Here is a 16838-nt window from a genome sequence, read left to right on the forward strand (position 1 = left end):
CAGGCGCGGCGGGGAGCGCAGAGCGGCGGCCGGGCCGGGGCGCGGAGCGCAGCCCGCAGGGAGCCAGGGGCGCAGGTGAGGGCGCGGCGCGGGGCGGCCGGGCTTCGGCCGCTGCCGGGAGGATGCTCGAGGCCGCGGAGCGGGCCCGGCCGCTGGGCAGGAAGGGGCCGCACGGGCAGGGCCGAAGAGCTGCTCGAGGGTCTTGCGGGGTAACCCTTTGCGGTGCTGCCGTCACCCCCCGGCCGTCGCTTCCCGGCAGCGGGTCCGGTGCCCCAGCGTTGCCGTGATGTCCTAGGGAGAAGGGCAGGGATGTGGAGCGGGATGCACTGTGAGGTGCAAGGAACCCTGCGGGCCTGCTGTCCGTGACACGGTTGCCCGTGGTCACAGCAAAACGAGGGGGCAAGGAGGGGGCTCCTGCTTCTGTATAATAGCCAATTCCAGAAAGATCGGTGCTGGGAATAAAGCAATTACATCATTGAAACACTGGGTTATTTAATGTGTTAGAGAGTAATCTAGATCAGTTTGGTTTTGTAAGCTGAAACATAGTTACTCGTATTTGCATACCACATAAGGCTCCAAGAAAAATAATCAAAGGATGTTAAAACGTATTCATCTGCCGTAAGCTTAAATGCTGGCTTTTTAACACCAATTATCAAAATGCAACTAAATTCCACTTATAAAGGCAGTTACACTAATGGTTGCCCCAATTTTTTTGTGTTTTTCTGTTTTGTTTTTATTGTTTTGAGCAGAGCATCTTACAAGAAGACTCTCTTCAAAAGAGGAAAGGGCCCATTCTGCAATGATGAACGCTGACATGGATGGTATAACTTCTTAATGTTTTTCTTCTTCTTTGTGATTTTTGCTAGTTAGTACAATTTCCAACTGTTACAGATGTTGCATTAAAGCTAATATGATTTATTGCAGCTGTTGAGGCCGAGAATCAGGTGGAATTAGAAGAGAAAACACGGCTTATTAATCAAGTTTTGGAACTGCAGCACACACTTGAAGGTTAGCAGTTTGAGACATCACAATTTTTACAAGTACACAGTAACCAGCAAAAGCAAACCTTAGTGTTTTGCTCTACCTTAGTCAAAGTGTCCAGAAGCCTGTCACTTTTGCAGTTGAAGGTACATAAAAAAACCCAACATTTTGGAACTTTTTTTTTTTCCTTCTTTATGCAATGTAATGCTTGCTTGACTCCCATAATACACATCAAGCTGCAGGGGCAATATGGTTAACTTCCTCAGGTTCAGTAGTTGACATACATCTTTGAGTCTGCTCATCACTGAACTTTTGTTTCCAAGTAGTTTAGTTTGCAATAGCTTAATTCAGAAATTCAAGGAAAGGTATAACTTACACAAACTTACTGTTAGTAACAAGTTTGTAAAAATATTGTACTATGAAATAGTACAGGAAAAATGGGCTTTAGAGAAAACTTGTGAGCTGCACAGTGTCCGATGAGAGAATACCCTATGGCAACGTTTCCTGCATTAAAAATGCAAATAGTTTGATGTAGGCACATAGAATATATTAATTATTGTATGCAACAGTGTCTAATATTTTTCTTATAATGTCACCTTCGCAGATCTCTCAGCACGAGTAGATGCTGTTAAGGAAGAAAACTTGAAACTGAAATCAGAAAACCAAGTTCTTGGACAATATATAGAAAATCTGATGTCAGCCTCTAGTGTTTTCCAAACAACTGACACAAAAAGCAAAAGGAAGTAAGGGTTGACTCACAGATGATGTCATTGTATTGCTGCTGTCTTTATTTTGTTGTTTTAATTAGCATAGGCTACATGAGCTAAAATATTTTAGTTTGTGGCTTTACTGGATACCTGAAGATTATAAGCTTTGTTGATAAACAGAATTAAGAACATTATCATGAACAGGAGACATAAGTTTGTGTATTTTTAAGATTAAGCCATGTGCAAATGAAGTGTAGAGACTTACTAAACTTTCGTATTTATTGTAAAAATGATATCTTGTTAAAGATTGAATTCAGTTTGTCAGTTCAAGCAAATGACTGTTGCCACTCTGAGGTCTTAGTGTAGTGTTCTTGACTAGCAAAATAATACAGTTACAATATTGTGCTGAAACTTTGATAAAAACGTGCAAAATCTTACTACATAGAATCATAGAATAGTTTGCGTTGGAATCACATTTTTCACTTCAAATATATTCTTATTACTATATAGTACTGTCCATAGCTCTGCAAAGCAACCTTGAACAAAAACATATAAACCAATTAAGAATTTCTATGAAGTAATAAAAGTATGGCATTATTTGCAGGGCTTGTGTACTGAAAAATACCTAAGATTTTTTGGGAAGGGAGAGAGTGACGGAAGAGAAACAAGGATAAGCAACTTACATCAGGGAAATACCAAATTGATGCAGTATTGGAGTGTTTATAGTTTGTCAGATGAACACTTCAGACCATTTTCACTTTCCTGTTTTCTCAAAGAATAATCAGGCACAGCATTTACATATATATATATATATGTATATGTATATGATCTGCTTGAAGTTTTTCAGTTGTGTGATGAAGATTTAAGTAAAAACGCGAGTAACAAGCTTTACAGAAACAGGTCAGCAATGTTCCTCATGCTCATGGTGGACAATCTGAAGCGAGGAACTGAGAATGAAGTGCCAAACTTGTCTTTGCTTCAGGCCTTAGAGAAACTGTTTTCCTGCCCAGAGCCTGAGCCTGTGAATTGCCTCTTGCAGCATTGCACAAGAACATCCAATGCAGAAGACTCCACTGGAACAAGGGTGGCTTTCGCCTCTCAAGTCTGTGCTGCTCTGAGCAGTGCCTTGTGTCAAGGTTTTTTACTGGCTTGGCTGTTTGTTAGCAGGTTTTGTAAAGGAACTCAGCCCAGATTATGGGTTTGACTACCTCCCATAGAGGCAGCATGTCCAGCATGGTCAGTATTAAGGAAGAACAGAAGTTAAGATACAAACAATGATGGAAGTTTTAGCAGTACTCAGCTGGATCTGTTTCAGCTTGCCATATAGCAGCATTGCAGACTTATTTATGGATCTTACCTAGAACTGAGGTCTTTTCCTTCCATAATGAAACCATTGTACTTTACCTTTTAACAAAAAGAAATCATTAGCTCAAGGGTCTCCTTAAACCTTGCTGTGATGATTCTGTAAAATACAGCTGCAGGAAATGGATGAGTGGATGTTATAGTAGAATAAATCCCTCTCAAATCCCAAGTTCCTTGGCAGCTAAGCACTGCTGTGTCTCAACTGCAAGATGACATTGTGAGGTTCCCCCCTCCCAAAGGAGAGGTCTCCCATTTCTCCTCATTATAGAATAACTGCACAGAACTCCCTGGAATGTCAGCAGTCAAGTGATTGCAGACAAAGCACTAATAGTTAGGTCTTGAGGGCTCTTTAAAACTCTGAGTCAAAAAACCTGATCATGATAAAGTTTCACCCACCAAGTCAAAAATGGCTGATATCATGTGTGTCATGGGGTCCTGTAAACATCCAGAATTATTTTTAATCTTTTATGGACTACTCTCTCACTTCACTGCTATCTGGAACTCTAAATACATCCAAGAATTGCTAGCAGATAGAGTAAATCACATGATTAGTCCAGGGTTTGAGCACTAAAAAAAAAAAAAAAATAATAAAAGAACCACTACACCAAGCACTTACTTCTAAAGCTTGCATTACATGCCAGCCATCCTAGCTTTAGGGCCATGTCACTGCACATCTCCATCTGCACTGTAGGAGATCAAGTGGTAACAGAGCATGCACTTGTTAGACTTCAGCAATTTCCTGAGATCAAGTAATCTTAAAGTCATGGGGTTTGTATTGTAAGACTGGATAGTGATATTTTATCCATTGGTGCGTAGAGTAGTCGTTTCATGTATATACCATTTTACATCCCACTACTGTGGCCTTCATTTAACTTATGAACATTAACAAGATGTTGTATTTCTGACTTTACACTAAATAAAAACTTTTTATTTGTCTCTATTAGTCTGGTTTAACATTTGTAAACCTGAAAACTTCTCATAACTGTCTGTTGTCAAAAGGTGGCAAAGTAGTAGGGTTTGCTGTCATTTTAATTGTTGCTACATAACTGAAGTGTCTGAAAGATCAGATGTAATTAGCAAGTATTGAGATGAAACATGAGTTAATTAACCTGTTTTCAGTAAGCTTCCAGTCCCCCACTCACTTAGTATTTTCACCCATGAGTCTTACATTTCTGTATATTTCTCTTGTAGCTAAAGGAAAAGGCTTGGCAGGCTGCATCCAGAGTTGGCAAAGCTAAAACTTCTACATCTCCACATGGTAGAACTTTAAGCCAAATTAGAAGATGCTAACATTTCCTACCCAGGTAATGAGCTCTACATCAGTCAGAAACTAGAATTATTACTTCGTCATACCTTCATGAAGCTGGAAGCTAACTGAGGAGTAGCTTCACTTGTAATTAACTGAAAAGCCCTCAGTCCTACTTACCTTTCCATGAATACAGAAATTTCTCAGCATAGGATTTGGTGTCCTCAGTAAGACGACTTTATCAAGCTACAGTGTAAGCAGTGGGAGACTGACAGTTTTTAACAACAAAGCATCCTGGAACTGGATTAGCATTACTTGGTTAATTTCAAAACCCTTTAAAGCAGGTTTATCATGGTTGGTTTGGTTTTTAATATACAGCTGAACTTTAACATAACAAAGGTGTTTGTTTGTTTTTTTACAATATGCAGTTTATTTAAACTACATTATGAGAAAGCTCAGTTACATCTGTAAAAAAAAACTTAAACCATCAAAAATTCTTATCTATATTAATAAAATTCATGTTAAGCAAGAGTTATTAAATATTTTTATAGGAAGCAATGTACACTTAGCAAGTATTCTATAAATAGAGGTTATACCACTCTGGGTTGGAACATGAGAACTATAAAAGTTTGAAGAAAAAAAAAAATCATCTGTGTATCACTTCTGCAGATTTGATATCTGCATTCCAAAGTAAAACAAGTCACATCAATTACCACTTGTTCTACAAATATTCTATTTTAAAATATCTCTTAAAAATAAATTACTGTAACCAATATCTGAAGTGAACAGGTGACCACCCATGTAACAAGATCAACTGAAACAAATAATTTACAATAAAAATTGCTGCTAGCACTAAATCATCATACAAAACCAATTATTGCTCTGCACAGAAAAAAAACACCTTTTCTCATAGCAATGTGAACTGCTATAGATGCTACATCTCTACTGTCATCCTCATTTAGCTAGAAAGTATAAATAGCTAATTTTGTGCTAGAGCTGCAAAAATACTATAATGTTTTAAAAAATATTTAGAGTAAGCTTATCTCCAACTGATTTCTAGTAATCTTCAACTCTTAAGAATCTTCACTTTAAAAATCAGTTGGCTGACTTGCAGTTTCACTTCCATTCTGAATTCAAAACATCAGCTAACTCCTCACAGATAATATTTCTCCTTAAAAAAGGGACTCAAGGAAGTCTGGGAAGATTAAAAGAGGTTAGACAATTAAAATAGGAGGTTAAGTAGTAATGAGCCCCACGTTTTTCTTTCAGATCTCAGGAACTCGGATGCTGTCAGGCCCACTGAAGTGGCATACCCAAAGTTACTATTATCTAGACGTACAAATGCTAGCTGGAAGTAACTCAGTCCTTTCGTACTCTTCTTTTGCGCACTGATTTCAGTGGATCATCTCCAGAACCTGTGCTTTCATCAGCTTCTTTCATCTGGGGAAAAAAAGGAAAAAAGGGGAGGGGGGGAATTACAATTTTAAACCCATCGTAATGTAATTATTGAAACTGGCATGTTACTTCATTCTTCCTCCCAACTCTCCCCAATCATATTATCACTAAGTGCAACACTTAAATGATAGGATGCTTTTTTCCATAATATTAATCTAACAGTAAGTAAGGTGGGTAGAAGACTTCTTTTTATATTCAGAAGGAAGATAATAGTACATCTAAACTGATGTCAGAAATTTGATTTTACCCATTTACTCATGAGTTTAAAGGGGGTGACTTTTTAGTGAATTTAGCAACTTCCTTAAAGTGCATCTTTTGCTAATTTTAATTTTCACTTCTTAAGCAAGAAGCATTTAAAACATAACATGCCACCTTTGGAGAGCTACAAATAGAACAAACTGTTCTTAAATCAGATGTCTGTTCTTCTCAGTTTAAAAGCAATTAGCTTACAGAAACCTGAGGAAAGCCTTTCCAACTTCATTCTCAGGCAATGCACTGCTTCCTCACTTCCCTGCATCACCCAGTGGCAAGCACCTCATTCAGAAGGAACAGCTCACAGAATGTGGTACAACTCCAGTGAGGACATGGTGTGCATGACATCTCCCAAGTAGGTCACTAGCTGACTCATGACAAACTTGTACAAAACACCCAGAGCAGAGCAAGCCATAACCTCCTGGCGGTACTGTGCAACGGCACACACGCATCCAGATAGTGTTATTACTTTCACAGAGAGTTACATGCTTCATAATGGGGTTCATCAGATACTGTTTCCTATGTAAATGTACAAGTTAAAAAAACCAAAACCAACAAACCTTACAGGAACAAGAGAAAGTGCTGAATAAGAGGCAATTAATGAAGAATTTGAGTGCTTAAACAATGCAGCCTCATGCAAGGTCCAGTTCTGTAGAGGAGTTTTATATAAAAAGAAGTTAACATTACATTGAACTCCCCTAATCTGGGAAGGGACACATTTAGGGCATGATAAACACAAGCTGACCCATAGAAATACTGTGGGTCGATCTAAAGGGTTTCAGGCATACCAGAGTTTCAAAATGTAAGGATAATAAGTAGCTAGAGTAAGAAAAGCACAAACAAATTCAATTCTATAATGTTATTTTCTGTAAAACATTATATCAATTATCTGGTGACTGGATTAATCTGCACAAGAAAAAATGAAACTGCAGATGCAGGATTCAAAATATGGTCATTTTGCTTAAAACCTTATTTTGGAATTAAAAAAAAAAAAAGGATAACCGAAACCTTAAGTTATTCTAGTACTCACTAAAAGGCTATTTGGTTAGAAGAACATGTTGTATCAATTAAGTAGCATGATAAAAAGATCCTGACACTTACTGCAGCATCCAAATTTTCAAGACTTGCAATTCATTTCATAACATGTTAAAAACTACACTCCTGTGAAAATGTTTCATGTTTAGAGACCTGCATGATCACTTCTATATTATACCAGTATTTTACAATAAATATCACCTCCCACCCACAATGACACAGGAGGAGATGTTTCATAAGCCTATACAGAGTGTTTGAGGTGTCAAACTCAAACACATCTCTATCTCTTGATTTGTTTTATGGCTCAACATAATTAGAATTCTTGTTGTGGGTAACTGGGCTGAGTTAGAAGTGTGAGGTTGGACAATGGTGAGGAGAAAATAGAACAGGAAAAAAAAGCTAATTTACCTCATCTTCTGAGCCAGATTTATTTGGCTTATCACCATCTTCTTGACTTTGATCTTCAACATCATTTTCTTCTTCTTCATCATCAATATCTTCACCACCTTCAACCTCATCTTCTGCAGCAGAAATTAATTTTGTAAACAGAACTGTATTAAAAATGCACTATATCTAGACATGCTAGTAAGGAAAATAAGCCAATTTCAGTTTTAGAACTAACTGCTTTTTTACAATAACCCATAAAAAAATCTCAGTGACATAGAGCATAGAATTCGCATGAATCAGTATAAATTGATCACTGTTGGATTTAATACCCAATTTTAACAGCTTCAGCCTAGCTTCTTTTCACAATAGCACATACTCCCTTCAGACTTTTAAGTGACCAGATCTGACTAAGTTCTGACTTGAGTAGCAAAGTACAATATTGCAGTTATCAGTCACCTACCATAGGGGACACTCACATCCTGAGGGAACTCTCCTTTTCAGCAGGGAATTCTTGTGGCATACTGTTTTGGTTGAGGGATAAGCAGCCCTGTGCTCACCCCACTTTTACACATTATTGCAATGCGGAAACTAGTCAGAAAAGCACTGTATTCCCCTCAGCTCAAAGTACGTTCAGCTCATGCTACTAGGAAAAAACTATTCACAAAAGCCAATAAGCTTTCTATAAGACCTGGTGTCAGGCAGACCTTTGAACTCAAGGTGACTGGAAAGAAAAAAAAAATTAAGAGAAAAAAATTCCCTGGACAAACTATAGCCTAAGGAACATTTTCTACTTTCTTACTGAGGCTGTGCCACTGCAGCAAAGAGAGCATGCAGCAAATATTGCAAATTCTAGGTTGCTCTTCAGTTCACAGGTAGGTACCCTTCTAGGATAACCATCTCTTATATTCAACTCCAGAAAACAAAGCAGCAGATAATGAATATAAAGGAATTGTAAAAACTACTAAGATCCAAAGCGACTAGTAGAAAATATTTATGACTACAAGTACTACACTACGAAACCTGAGAGGAAGCTTTGATCTGTATCTGATGAAAGCTGGCATCCACCAGCTTGAAGTTCCACCATCAACATGGACAAAGGAAAAAAAAAAACATCTGAAAGGAGAGACTACTTTCAAGTCCTGGCCCAAATTACTTCCCTTTCCCAGTACCTGAAGAAGGAGTCTCTCTTCCCATCTTGTTTGTAGCCTGTATAAGCTTTCTTTTTGCCTCCTCCATTTCTCTTCTCTCTGTAGTAAAAAGAATCAGCAGAAGCAGGCAGAAGACAAATTCTCTAATGCTTTCAGATATGAAGAGGCAAAAAAGTGACAGAAAAAAATGGGAAGATTTCAACCTGCAAATGTAAAAGGCAGCAGGAAGATCAGAGAAACTAAACAATTCTTAAAGAGAAACTAAGAAGTCATATGACAGCAAGTGTATTTCCTCTGAAGCCTAGAATTTACTTAAAAACCTTGGAATACAAATGCTGGCTATGTCAGTTTTACTCTGCATTCAGTTTAGTTACTAAAAGTAAAGGCCTAAAATGGAATCTGTTTTTGAAGCACCATGAACAGCTGTTCCAAGTGGAATTCTTTATAAGAAGTTGAGGGAGCTAAACAGTTTTCCTCTGCGATTGCCTAGACCTTATTTTTAACTTTCAAACACACACTTTAACATATAGTTTATTAAGTGACATGTTGTAATTAACTGATTGACTTAACAGAATACTGGAATTCGGGTTTTTCAGCCTTGCAACAGTACCAATCTATGATCTACATCAAGACAAAACAGATCCTGTAACTCAGGAGCAAAGAGCAGGTTGAGTAGAAGAAGACAAAAAAGAAAAGGCAGGAGGATACAATGCTGAAATGCTGTACCTATAATTTATGCTAATGTAAAAAATGTTACGTAGCCTAACTAAAATAATTAAATGTCTAGGTAAGGCTCTCGAATGGTAAGGCAGATGGACTAAGTTTGGTGCAGCAAACGTTGTGCCAGTGTACTAAATTCTGTAAGCACTAGCATGGGAACATCTGATGCTGAGTAAACTCTAAGTCATACAAGGAGAAGCCATCAACATTCATGGAACATAAATGCAGAGACATACAAAAACCAAAGAGTTTCAGTCAGTAATATAAAGTGATAGCAGTACTAAGGAGAAAACAAACAAACCAACCCTGTCACACGAATGTCTGCTAGGTTTCTAACTTTCCACAACAGTCACTTGCCACTTTCTTTGTTCCTACCAAAGAAGAGTGAAATAAGAAGCAGAATCTTGCAGAGATTTGAGGCTAAGAACTTTCTCATGGAAGTCAAGATAACGCACTATAAGTTACATGCTTTTTCTTTCTATTCATTACTATAGACTCAGAGAAACACTAACACAAAGCCATAGTTGAAAAGTACCAGTAATCTTGGTACAGTAAACTCAAGATGGTTTTATCCTTGGATGTCAAAGTAGAGCTCAACCTATGGAATCATTGATTCCTCCCTAGGGGCAGCAGGAGAGGCGTCTGCAGGCAAGCAACATGCTGCTAGAAAGCAGCACAAAGGAAGCGGCAGACTTCAGTATTTGAAGTCTACTGTGGTTTCAGGCTTTAGCAAGAGTTACTAAAAGCAGTGACCAACAGAATATTCCAGGGTACAACCGTCCCACAGAGGAGTAAACAGAGAGACTTATGTTAAAGGCTTAAAGCTATTCTGGACAGATTTCAAAGACAACAATGTGACTTCAGCCACTTTGGGTACATATATCCGAACAGCTCAAATGTGTTCAATATAGGAAATATTTAGAAGGGAGAAAATACGCATCACTGTCTGCAAACATAAAAAGACTGTTGGAAGCACGATAAATTCTTCCAAGTGAAAAAATGCTGAGGAGAGATTTACTTTCTGCTGGTATTTATGGAAGAGCTATTAGCCATGGAATGCAACTTGCTGGACGTTGTCAAAAAGACAATGACAACTCAGAGTAAGGCAGGTTTTGCATATTCTAAGATAATTGGTTGTAATTACTGGCAATGCAATCCATGAACTAGTCTTATTCATATATTTATATTTAATCAAACTGCAAGTTATCTTGCTTATCTTACCATCTTCAGCAATATCTTCATTTTCTTTTTCTTCTAATTCTATTTCATCATCTTCTAACTCTTCTCTCCCTTGTTTTAGATCTCCCTTTAAAATTGGTTTAGATATATCAGTTTTGCTGAAGTCAACATCTTCATCTGTTTTCTACAACAAATTAAAAACAAATTATATTTAAACTCAAATTAAGAATTAAACGTAACAGGACTGTAAGCTAGGTAATATCAATGGCACATTAAAACGGATATTGTTGCATAGATGTTAAGAGTTTTCAAATAAAGTATTAACAATAAAACCAAATAAAAATAGAGTAAATTTCTCTAACCTTTGCTGGCCAGCAGAACAAGACACCTAGACCAACAGGGAGAGCCAAAGTCAAGATGTAAAGAACCCAGAGCCATGGGTGGTCTTCTGCAGCAGTCACCAGTTGACTAAACATACCAGGCTTTATTGAAAACAATTAAAAAAAGGAAAAAAAAAAAAAGTTTTGTGTTTACATCCATCTCAACACTTCAGTAAGTTATAAAGTGTACTGTAAATATCTTAAGCTTTATGTTGCCCAAAGAAAACCCTTTTTTATCTTTGCTTTTTAATGACTAAAACAATATTGAATTTCAATACTAGTGAAGTGACAACATGTTGAGTTCAAATAAATAGCAGGTACCTGGTACTCCAAACATACTAGCCTGGGCACTACTCAATTTTGGAAAGTGACATTTGGAGTCTTGGCAACCTCACAATTCAGACCCTTCCCAGCTACTTTATTTTTCCCCCATGCTATGCTAACTCAGCTGAAAGCTTCCGAAGCACCAAGAACCTCAGAGCAGCAGCCAGCCTCCTGCAGAGCAATGTCTTGTTCCATCTGTACTACGACGTTCTCTCCCTTGAGAGCCAATTATTCAGGGAGTAAACTGTCCTCCCAGCTCAGTTCTGACTTATACCATCGAGGTACACAGGCAAGTGCCTGGTCCAGTAAGACATCTGGAAAGGTACATCAGCAACTAAGGTAGGAAATTTGAGAGGCACAGTGGAGTAAGGGGACTGAAGGAATAGTTTTTGCTATTGCACAAACAGGTATAGATGCACATCCAGACGTAAACCCAAACATTTCAGAAAAGGGCAAAGTTGTGAGAGGAAGTGCCTTTCCTAATTGCGTGGGCAGATACACCATTGCTACTTGCTCATCCTGTGACACACAGTGGCTTTCAGAAATTGGCCACATTTGCCACCAACCCATCATTTCTTTCCCACAACTGCAGGCTGGCTCTTGCCACTCAACCAAAGAAAATACAGGACTTAGAAAGAAACAGTAGTCAGCAAAGGCAGCCACTAGAGGGGCTCACAGTCCCGTATGTCAGGACAAGCTCATCCTGCAGCATAGGAAAGAGATCTAGAAAAAAAACTGTGGCAGCTGGCCAAGTGCAGTACACAAACAAATGTGGATGCACACATGGAAACAGAACAGATGCAGCTCCATAAATATACACAGGTGCATTCTTTTCAGAGCTGCATAACATACATCAAAGCAGCCAGGTGCCTAAAATTATTAACCAGAAGAAACACATGACTATTTATCCATTCCTGGTGGGATAGAAACATCTGAAGGGGTCTTCTGAGTGTAAGTACCTCAGCTTCCATTTGCTGACAGGTACTGAATTTCTAGTATCACTGTGAACAGCAGAAGACTGATCAACTATAATTAGTCAATTTCTTACTAGGTGTTTAAGTTAAATGTTGTACTGTTTTAATTTGAAGAGGATAATTGATCTGGGAAAGGCAAAAAGCCAAACTATGACCAAAAAAATAAATCCCTATCCCAGTTACTCATCAAGGCTATTAATTGCAGACAGATTAATATTCTGTCAACATTCACTGACAGAAAATTCTCTCAACAGCACTTCTTCCTCCCTACTTTTGGCTACCAAGAACACAGTAAAGTTTATACCTCATTAGCACTTGCTACTAATTTCTTCAAGCCCCAGCCATCTGCTGCCCAACGATCTGCTACTTCTTTTTCTGAACAGATAATGAAGTTATCGAAGTAGATATTGGATGTCATAGACCAGAGTTCTAAACCAACAGCACTGACAGTGGTCATCTCAAATGGGTGCGGATCTTCAAAATAGTCTGGGTTAGGTATTTTCCGAGGGCTCCAGATTCCCTTTTGAGGAGAAAACAAACAAACAAACACACACAACTATGAAACAAATGTTTAGATAATTAGAGCTTATGCACTATTTTCAATGCATTATTTAAAAAGATAAAAGGTAGAGTTTAGCCTCCGTAAAAACAGAACTGGAAATAGCCTACAGGATTTTGGCAGATGGGTCTCAATTTTCTGTCTTAGGGCAGACCTCTTAAAATACCTTTTTTTTTGTCTATAGAGGGTGACAATAATAACTGACTGTATGAAGTATGTTAATTCTTCTTAGCACTGGCTATTCCAAGCACAGTCTTTGTAAGCTTCCTAGAATAAGTTTAGGAAACAAATTTTGTGGTAGGATGCAAACTCCCCTCTCTCCCCCTCCCTCCTTCAGTATGGAAGGAGTAGGCACATCTCCCTCTCTCTCTGCTACTTGAGGCTAACAGCTTCTTTTGTTTGGCCCCAGAGCCCCTGGCCAGGGCCAGTAGGAGAAGGGAGTGCCGAGGCACCAGTGAGCCGCTGGGCACCTGCGGCCAGTGTGGAGGATGTTTGGAGGCTTCATGGGCACCCACAGCCAGTGTGGAGGTGCAGAGAAGCTTCTAGAATGCCTACAGTCAGATCTGATCAGCCAATTAAAAACAGGACTCTTGTCGAGACTCAGGACTCTTGTCGAGACTCAGCCCATTGTCGCGGGTCTCTCGGAGCACGAGGAGACGCTGCCACCGAGAGCCCCTCCCGAGATGGAGACTCCGCTTGCCTTGCCGCCACGGCTGTGAGTAAAATTCCTCCTTGCAAGATTGCAAGTGTATTTACACTTTCCGTGCACATTTGCATGTGTAACTTTCCGTGCTCAATATGAGCACGCGTAAAATTAATCCTCGCATAATCACGGGTGTATTTTCCTCCCGTGCTTCCACATAAGCACGTATAACTTTCCATGCACATTTGCATGTGTACATTCCGTGCTCAATACAAGCACGTGTATAAATTATTTCCTTGCACAATCGCGAGTGTATTTTCCTCCTGTGCTTCCACATAAGCACGTGTAATATTCCGTGCACATTTGCACGTGTAAGTGAATTAATCCTCGCAGGATTGCGAGTGTATTATAAATTTACCCTCGCACAAGCGCAAGTGTACTAACTTTCCGTACTCACTACGAGTATGTGTATCTCTTTAAAATAATCCCGCACCGTGTTCAGGCAAGTGTGTATTCCTCCCAGACTCAGAGATGGTTCCAGCATTGTTTTGGTGAAGCCATGTGCATGCACTCTGTGGACCACCTGTTGTATTAGTTGCTGCCCTGTAATAATTTTCCTCAACTGATATCCGAACCTGTACTTAAGTCACTTTTGGAGTGCTAAAACCCTGTTTCTCACCGGTTTAATGAAAGTTGGTTTGGACCCTGTTGTCCCTTAAACTAACCTCGGGGTGCCTCCGTGACAAATTTCCTAATACTTCAGGAAAGTAAGACATTGATATTACTTCTTCCTCTAGTCTCTCATTGCTTAATACATAGTTTTAGCTTTTGTTCATCAATATAGCATATACATTTCAATATTTTATGGCTAGTGATGGAATCTTCTGAGATATGAATCTATCATCCAGTGGCCCAAGACTGCAGGATGACTATAATCCTGTGATCCATGTGGTCCCTTCCAGCGTATATGTGTATCTATAAGTGTGTGTATGTAAAATGACAGCTACTGTAACCAAAGGTGTTAGGGAAAAATTTAGCCTTATGACACCTGTGGAAATTAGAGCCAAGTTTTGTTTACAAATGTGCTTAGATCTTAAGCTCAAAGAAATCAGATTCAAGTACTCCCCAACCATCATGAATACACAGTAACTCCCTTTAATATCCAACTGATTACCTCTTGTATCTGGAGGGGAAAAGAGGAACGTAATTATCCAAAATTGATGCTTCCACTATAATTGAACCAGTAAGTCAGTCTGCTTACTAAAAGGTTTCAATTTTTTAAGCGTTCATTTAAAAGACCCACACTTAAAACCCCAACAAAAGTATTTCATTAAATGATGACATAGTTCAGAATACAATTCTACAGAGCACATTAAATAAGTGGTGCCGGTGCAAACTGTTGCAAAAGCAACTTTTGACACAGTAAGTGTTTTAACATAGGAAGTACTTCTACTCTCCAGCATACTTAAAACAACAATAACAATATTCAAAAGCTGAAAATGTTTAGTGAGGGCGTCCACACTCATTCCAAAGTTTAAATATACTGTATAAAAGCCTAAATAAATACACTACTCTGACTTGCCTGCCCTGTTGAACTCTACCTTTTAACAACAACCTACAATATTGCTATTACCTGATAGTTAGGATTATCTATCATAGGTGCTTTCCATTTTCCTTTATAGTTTGGGTTATTCTTCATGGGACGCACCCATTGTCCACAACCAGGTGCAGTCTCACACTTTGGATTAGGGATCTGAGGGGCTTCCCACTCCCCATCCATTTCTTCATCCCTACAGAAACAAAGAGTTACAAACAGCTGATTTGAGATCAGCCTGGTCTGAACACTAGCAGTCAGTCTGAAGTTAGAGTCCACACACATTTTGCTGTAGCAACATCAGAATTTTGACCAGCTCACAGAACTTGACGCAACAGCATAAATACTTTTTTTGGTGGTGGTGAATTTTTTTAAATGAGTGCTATTTTTTTTTTTTTTTTTTTTTTTTTTTTAAGATTACTTGTTCATGAATACCACAGCATGACTGAATGCAATTATTTCCTGCATCTGCCCACAGCTCGAAACACTTCTCTGTAACATGGTTAGAGAACCCTTTGAGACTATTATGTGACCATTTCAAGTTATCAACTTAACTGTTTCATAGTTTATCATCGTAGCAAATTCTTTTACAGGTATCCTTCATGTCGGTTTTATTTACATATCCTCAGAAAACAACAGGCAACTGACCTGTTCATGTTTTTCTAAAAGCAGCCCCTCAAACCAACAAATGTTTATCCATACTTTACATATACCAATTTACTATCTCTAAACACAATGAGACTGGGATTGAACTCTGATCCACAACTCATAATTTGCCACAGAGAACAGGCAAGCTCATCTACAAGATGTGTTAACAACCTGCACTTACAGAATCAAGTTCTTACCAGTCCTTTGGTTTTTTTGCATTAGGGTCTGGAACATACTGTGGTTCATCATCAAGCCATCCCTCAGGCTTAACAGCATCAGGATCTTCTATTTTGGAAGGCTCATCTTCATCCCTTCAATTACAGACTTACATTAGAAAATACAGCAGCTTGACTTTGAACCAGTGTTCCCTTCAGAGGACTGTAACTGGCATAAAGGGATGAATTTTCAAAGGCATAACAGAATTAGACACACTGATCATGAGAATTAGACAGCTCATCCTCTGTTTCTAAATCTTTGAATTATACTTACATTGTTTCAAAGCACTACTTAGCCCAGAAATTGCTGCCATCAACTGGCAGGTGTCAGTCGGGTCTTCCCATAAGTTTTTCACTCCTTTTCCTGAGTTGTTGTGTGGACAGTAGTTCACACAGAAGGAAGTGGAAATCATTGAATGCAAATTAAGACTGTATAGTGAAAAGAACCCAAAACGCCTTCCTACTCTTTTAGGTGTAGTAATCTTAGTTCTTAATCACAACCATGGAGGGTACAAATAAGCAAAAAGCACAATTTTTATTTCTTTCCTTAGAAGATGATTACGTCCTTGTATGCACCTCAGTTATGTTTTCAAACTTTAGTGCTCTTAGTAGTGAAACATATTCCAATTTTCATTAGCAAAAAAAGAAAAAAAGAAAATAAAACCAGACAAATATTTCCAATTAATAACCTGCATGTAAAACATTCTGTACAGATAAAAACGTTCTCCTTACCAGTCATCTGGTTTGACAGCATTGGGATCAGGTATTTTTGGTCGCTCATCCCAGTCATCAGGCTTCTTATCACTAGGATCCTCTACTTCTTTGGGAGGGTTTACTGGAGGAACCATATCCTCAAGAAGATTTCCTCTGCTGACAACTGATTGGTCGATTGAAATTTCAAATGTATCATCTGGTTTTAGCACTAGAATGAAGACATTTGCATTAAAGACATGCGGGAAACGTTAATTTTACAAACATATTTAACCAAAACTGATATAATAAGCACAGACTTAAACAAATAACAGCCAA

General features: G+C 38.6%; 2 protein-coding genes across 5 annotated transcripts in view; one reads left to right on the forward strand and one right to left on the reverse strand.

The window, feature by feature from the left end:
• On the forward strand, positions 1-5680 carry SCOC (short coiled-coil protein). Of its 4 annotated transcripts, XR_013922113.1 has the most exons (6): positions 1-75; positions 750-821; positions 925-1008; positions 1586-1724; positions 4242-4354; positions 5566-5680. XR_013922113.1 is itself a non-coding variant. In XM_080344272.1 (5 exons), the coding sequence occupies exons 2-5, from the start codon at positions 800-802 to the stop codon at positions 2675-2677; spliced, it is 252 nt and encodes an 83-aa protein (XP_080200398.1). In that variant the 5' UTR covers positions 1-75; positions 750-799; the 3' UTR covers positions 2678-3986. The 4 variants fall into 4 exon arrangements, 3 of the variants coding, with proteins under 3 accessions (XP_080200398.1, XP_080200399.1, XP_080200400.1); XM_080344272.1 differs by lacking the exons at positions 4242-4354; positions 5566-5680 and adding an exon at positions 2671-3986; XM_080344273.1 differs by lacking the exons at positions 4242-4354; positions 5566-5680 and having other exon boundaries at positions 1586-3986.
• The window catches only part of CLGN (calmegin), a gene marked incomplete at its 5' end in the record, with an annotated part of 23747 nt that continues 12480 nt past the window's right edge, over positions 5572-16838 (reverse strand). The window contains 9 exons of the mRNA XM_080343641.1: positions 5572-5736; positions 7447-7559; positions 8595-8672; positions 10515-10656; positions 10835-10954; positions 12455-12670; positions 14986-15142; positions 15792-15905; positions 16542-16731. Coding sequence (XP_080199767.1) covers positions 5656-5736; positions 7447-7559; positions 8595-8672; positions 10515-10656; positions 10835-10954; positions 12455-12670; positions 14986-15142; positions 15792-15905; positions 16542-16731 — 1211 coding nt within the window. The 3' untranslated portion in view covers positions 5572-5655. The remainder of the gene's footprint in view (positions 5737-7446; positions 7560-8594; positions 8673-10514; positions 10657-10834; positions 10955-12454; positions 12671-14985; positions 15143-15791; positions 15906-16541; positions 16732-16838) is intronic.

Source organism: Nesoenas mayeri (assembly GCF_963082525.1).
Source record: "Nesoenas mayeri genome assembly, chromosome: 4".
Classification (NCBI taxonomy): Eukaryota; Metazoa; Chordata; class Aves; order Columbiformes; family Columbidae; genus Nesoenas; species Nesoenas mayeri.

What these genes read in the sequence shown, in the direction of transcription:
- SCOC (XM_080344272.1), top strand. Translation starts at nt 800, where the DNA reads ATGATGAACGCTGACATGGATG. An exon ending in GATGAACGCTGACATGGATG is followed by an intron (nt 822 to 924) that starts GTATAACTTCTT and finishes GATTTATTGCAG; the next exon opens with CTGTTGAGGCCGAGAATCAG. An exon ending in ACTGCAGCACACACTTGAAG is followed by an intron (nt 1,009 to 1,585) that starts GTTAGCAGTTTG and finishes TCACCTTCGCAG; the next exon opens with ATCTCTCAGCACGAGTAGAT.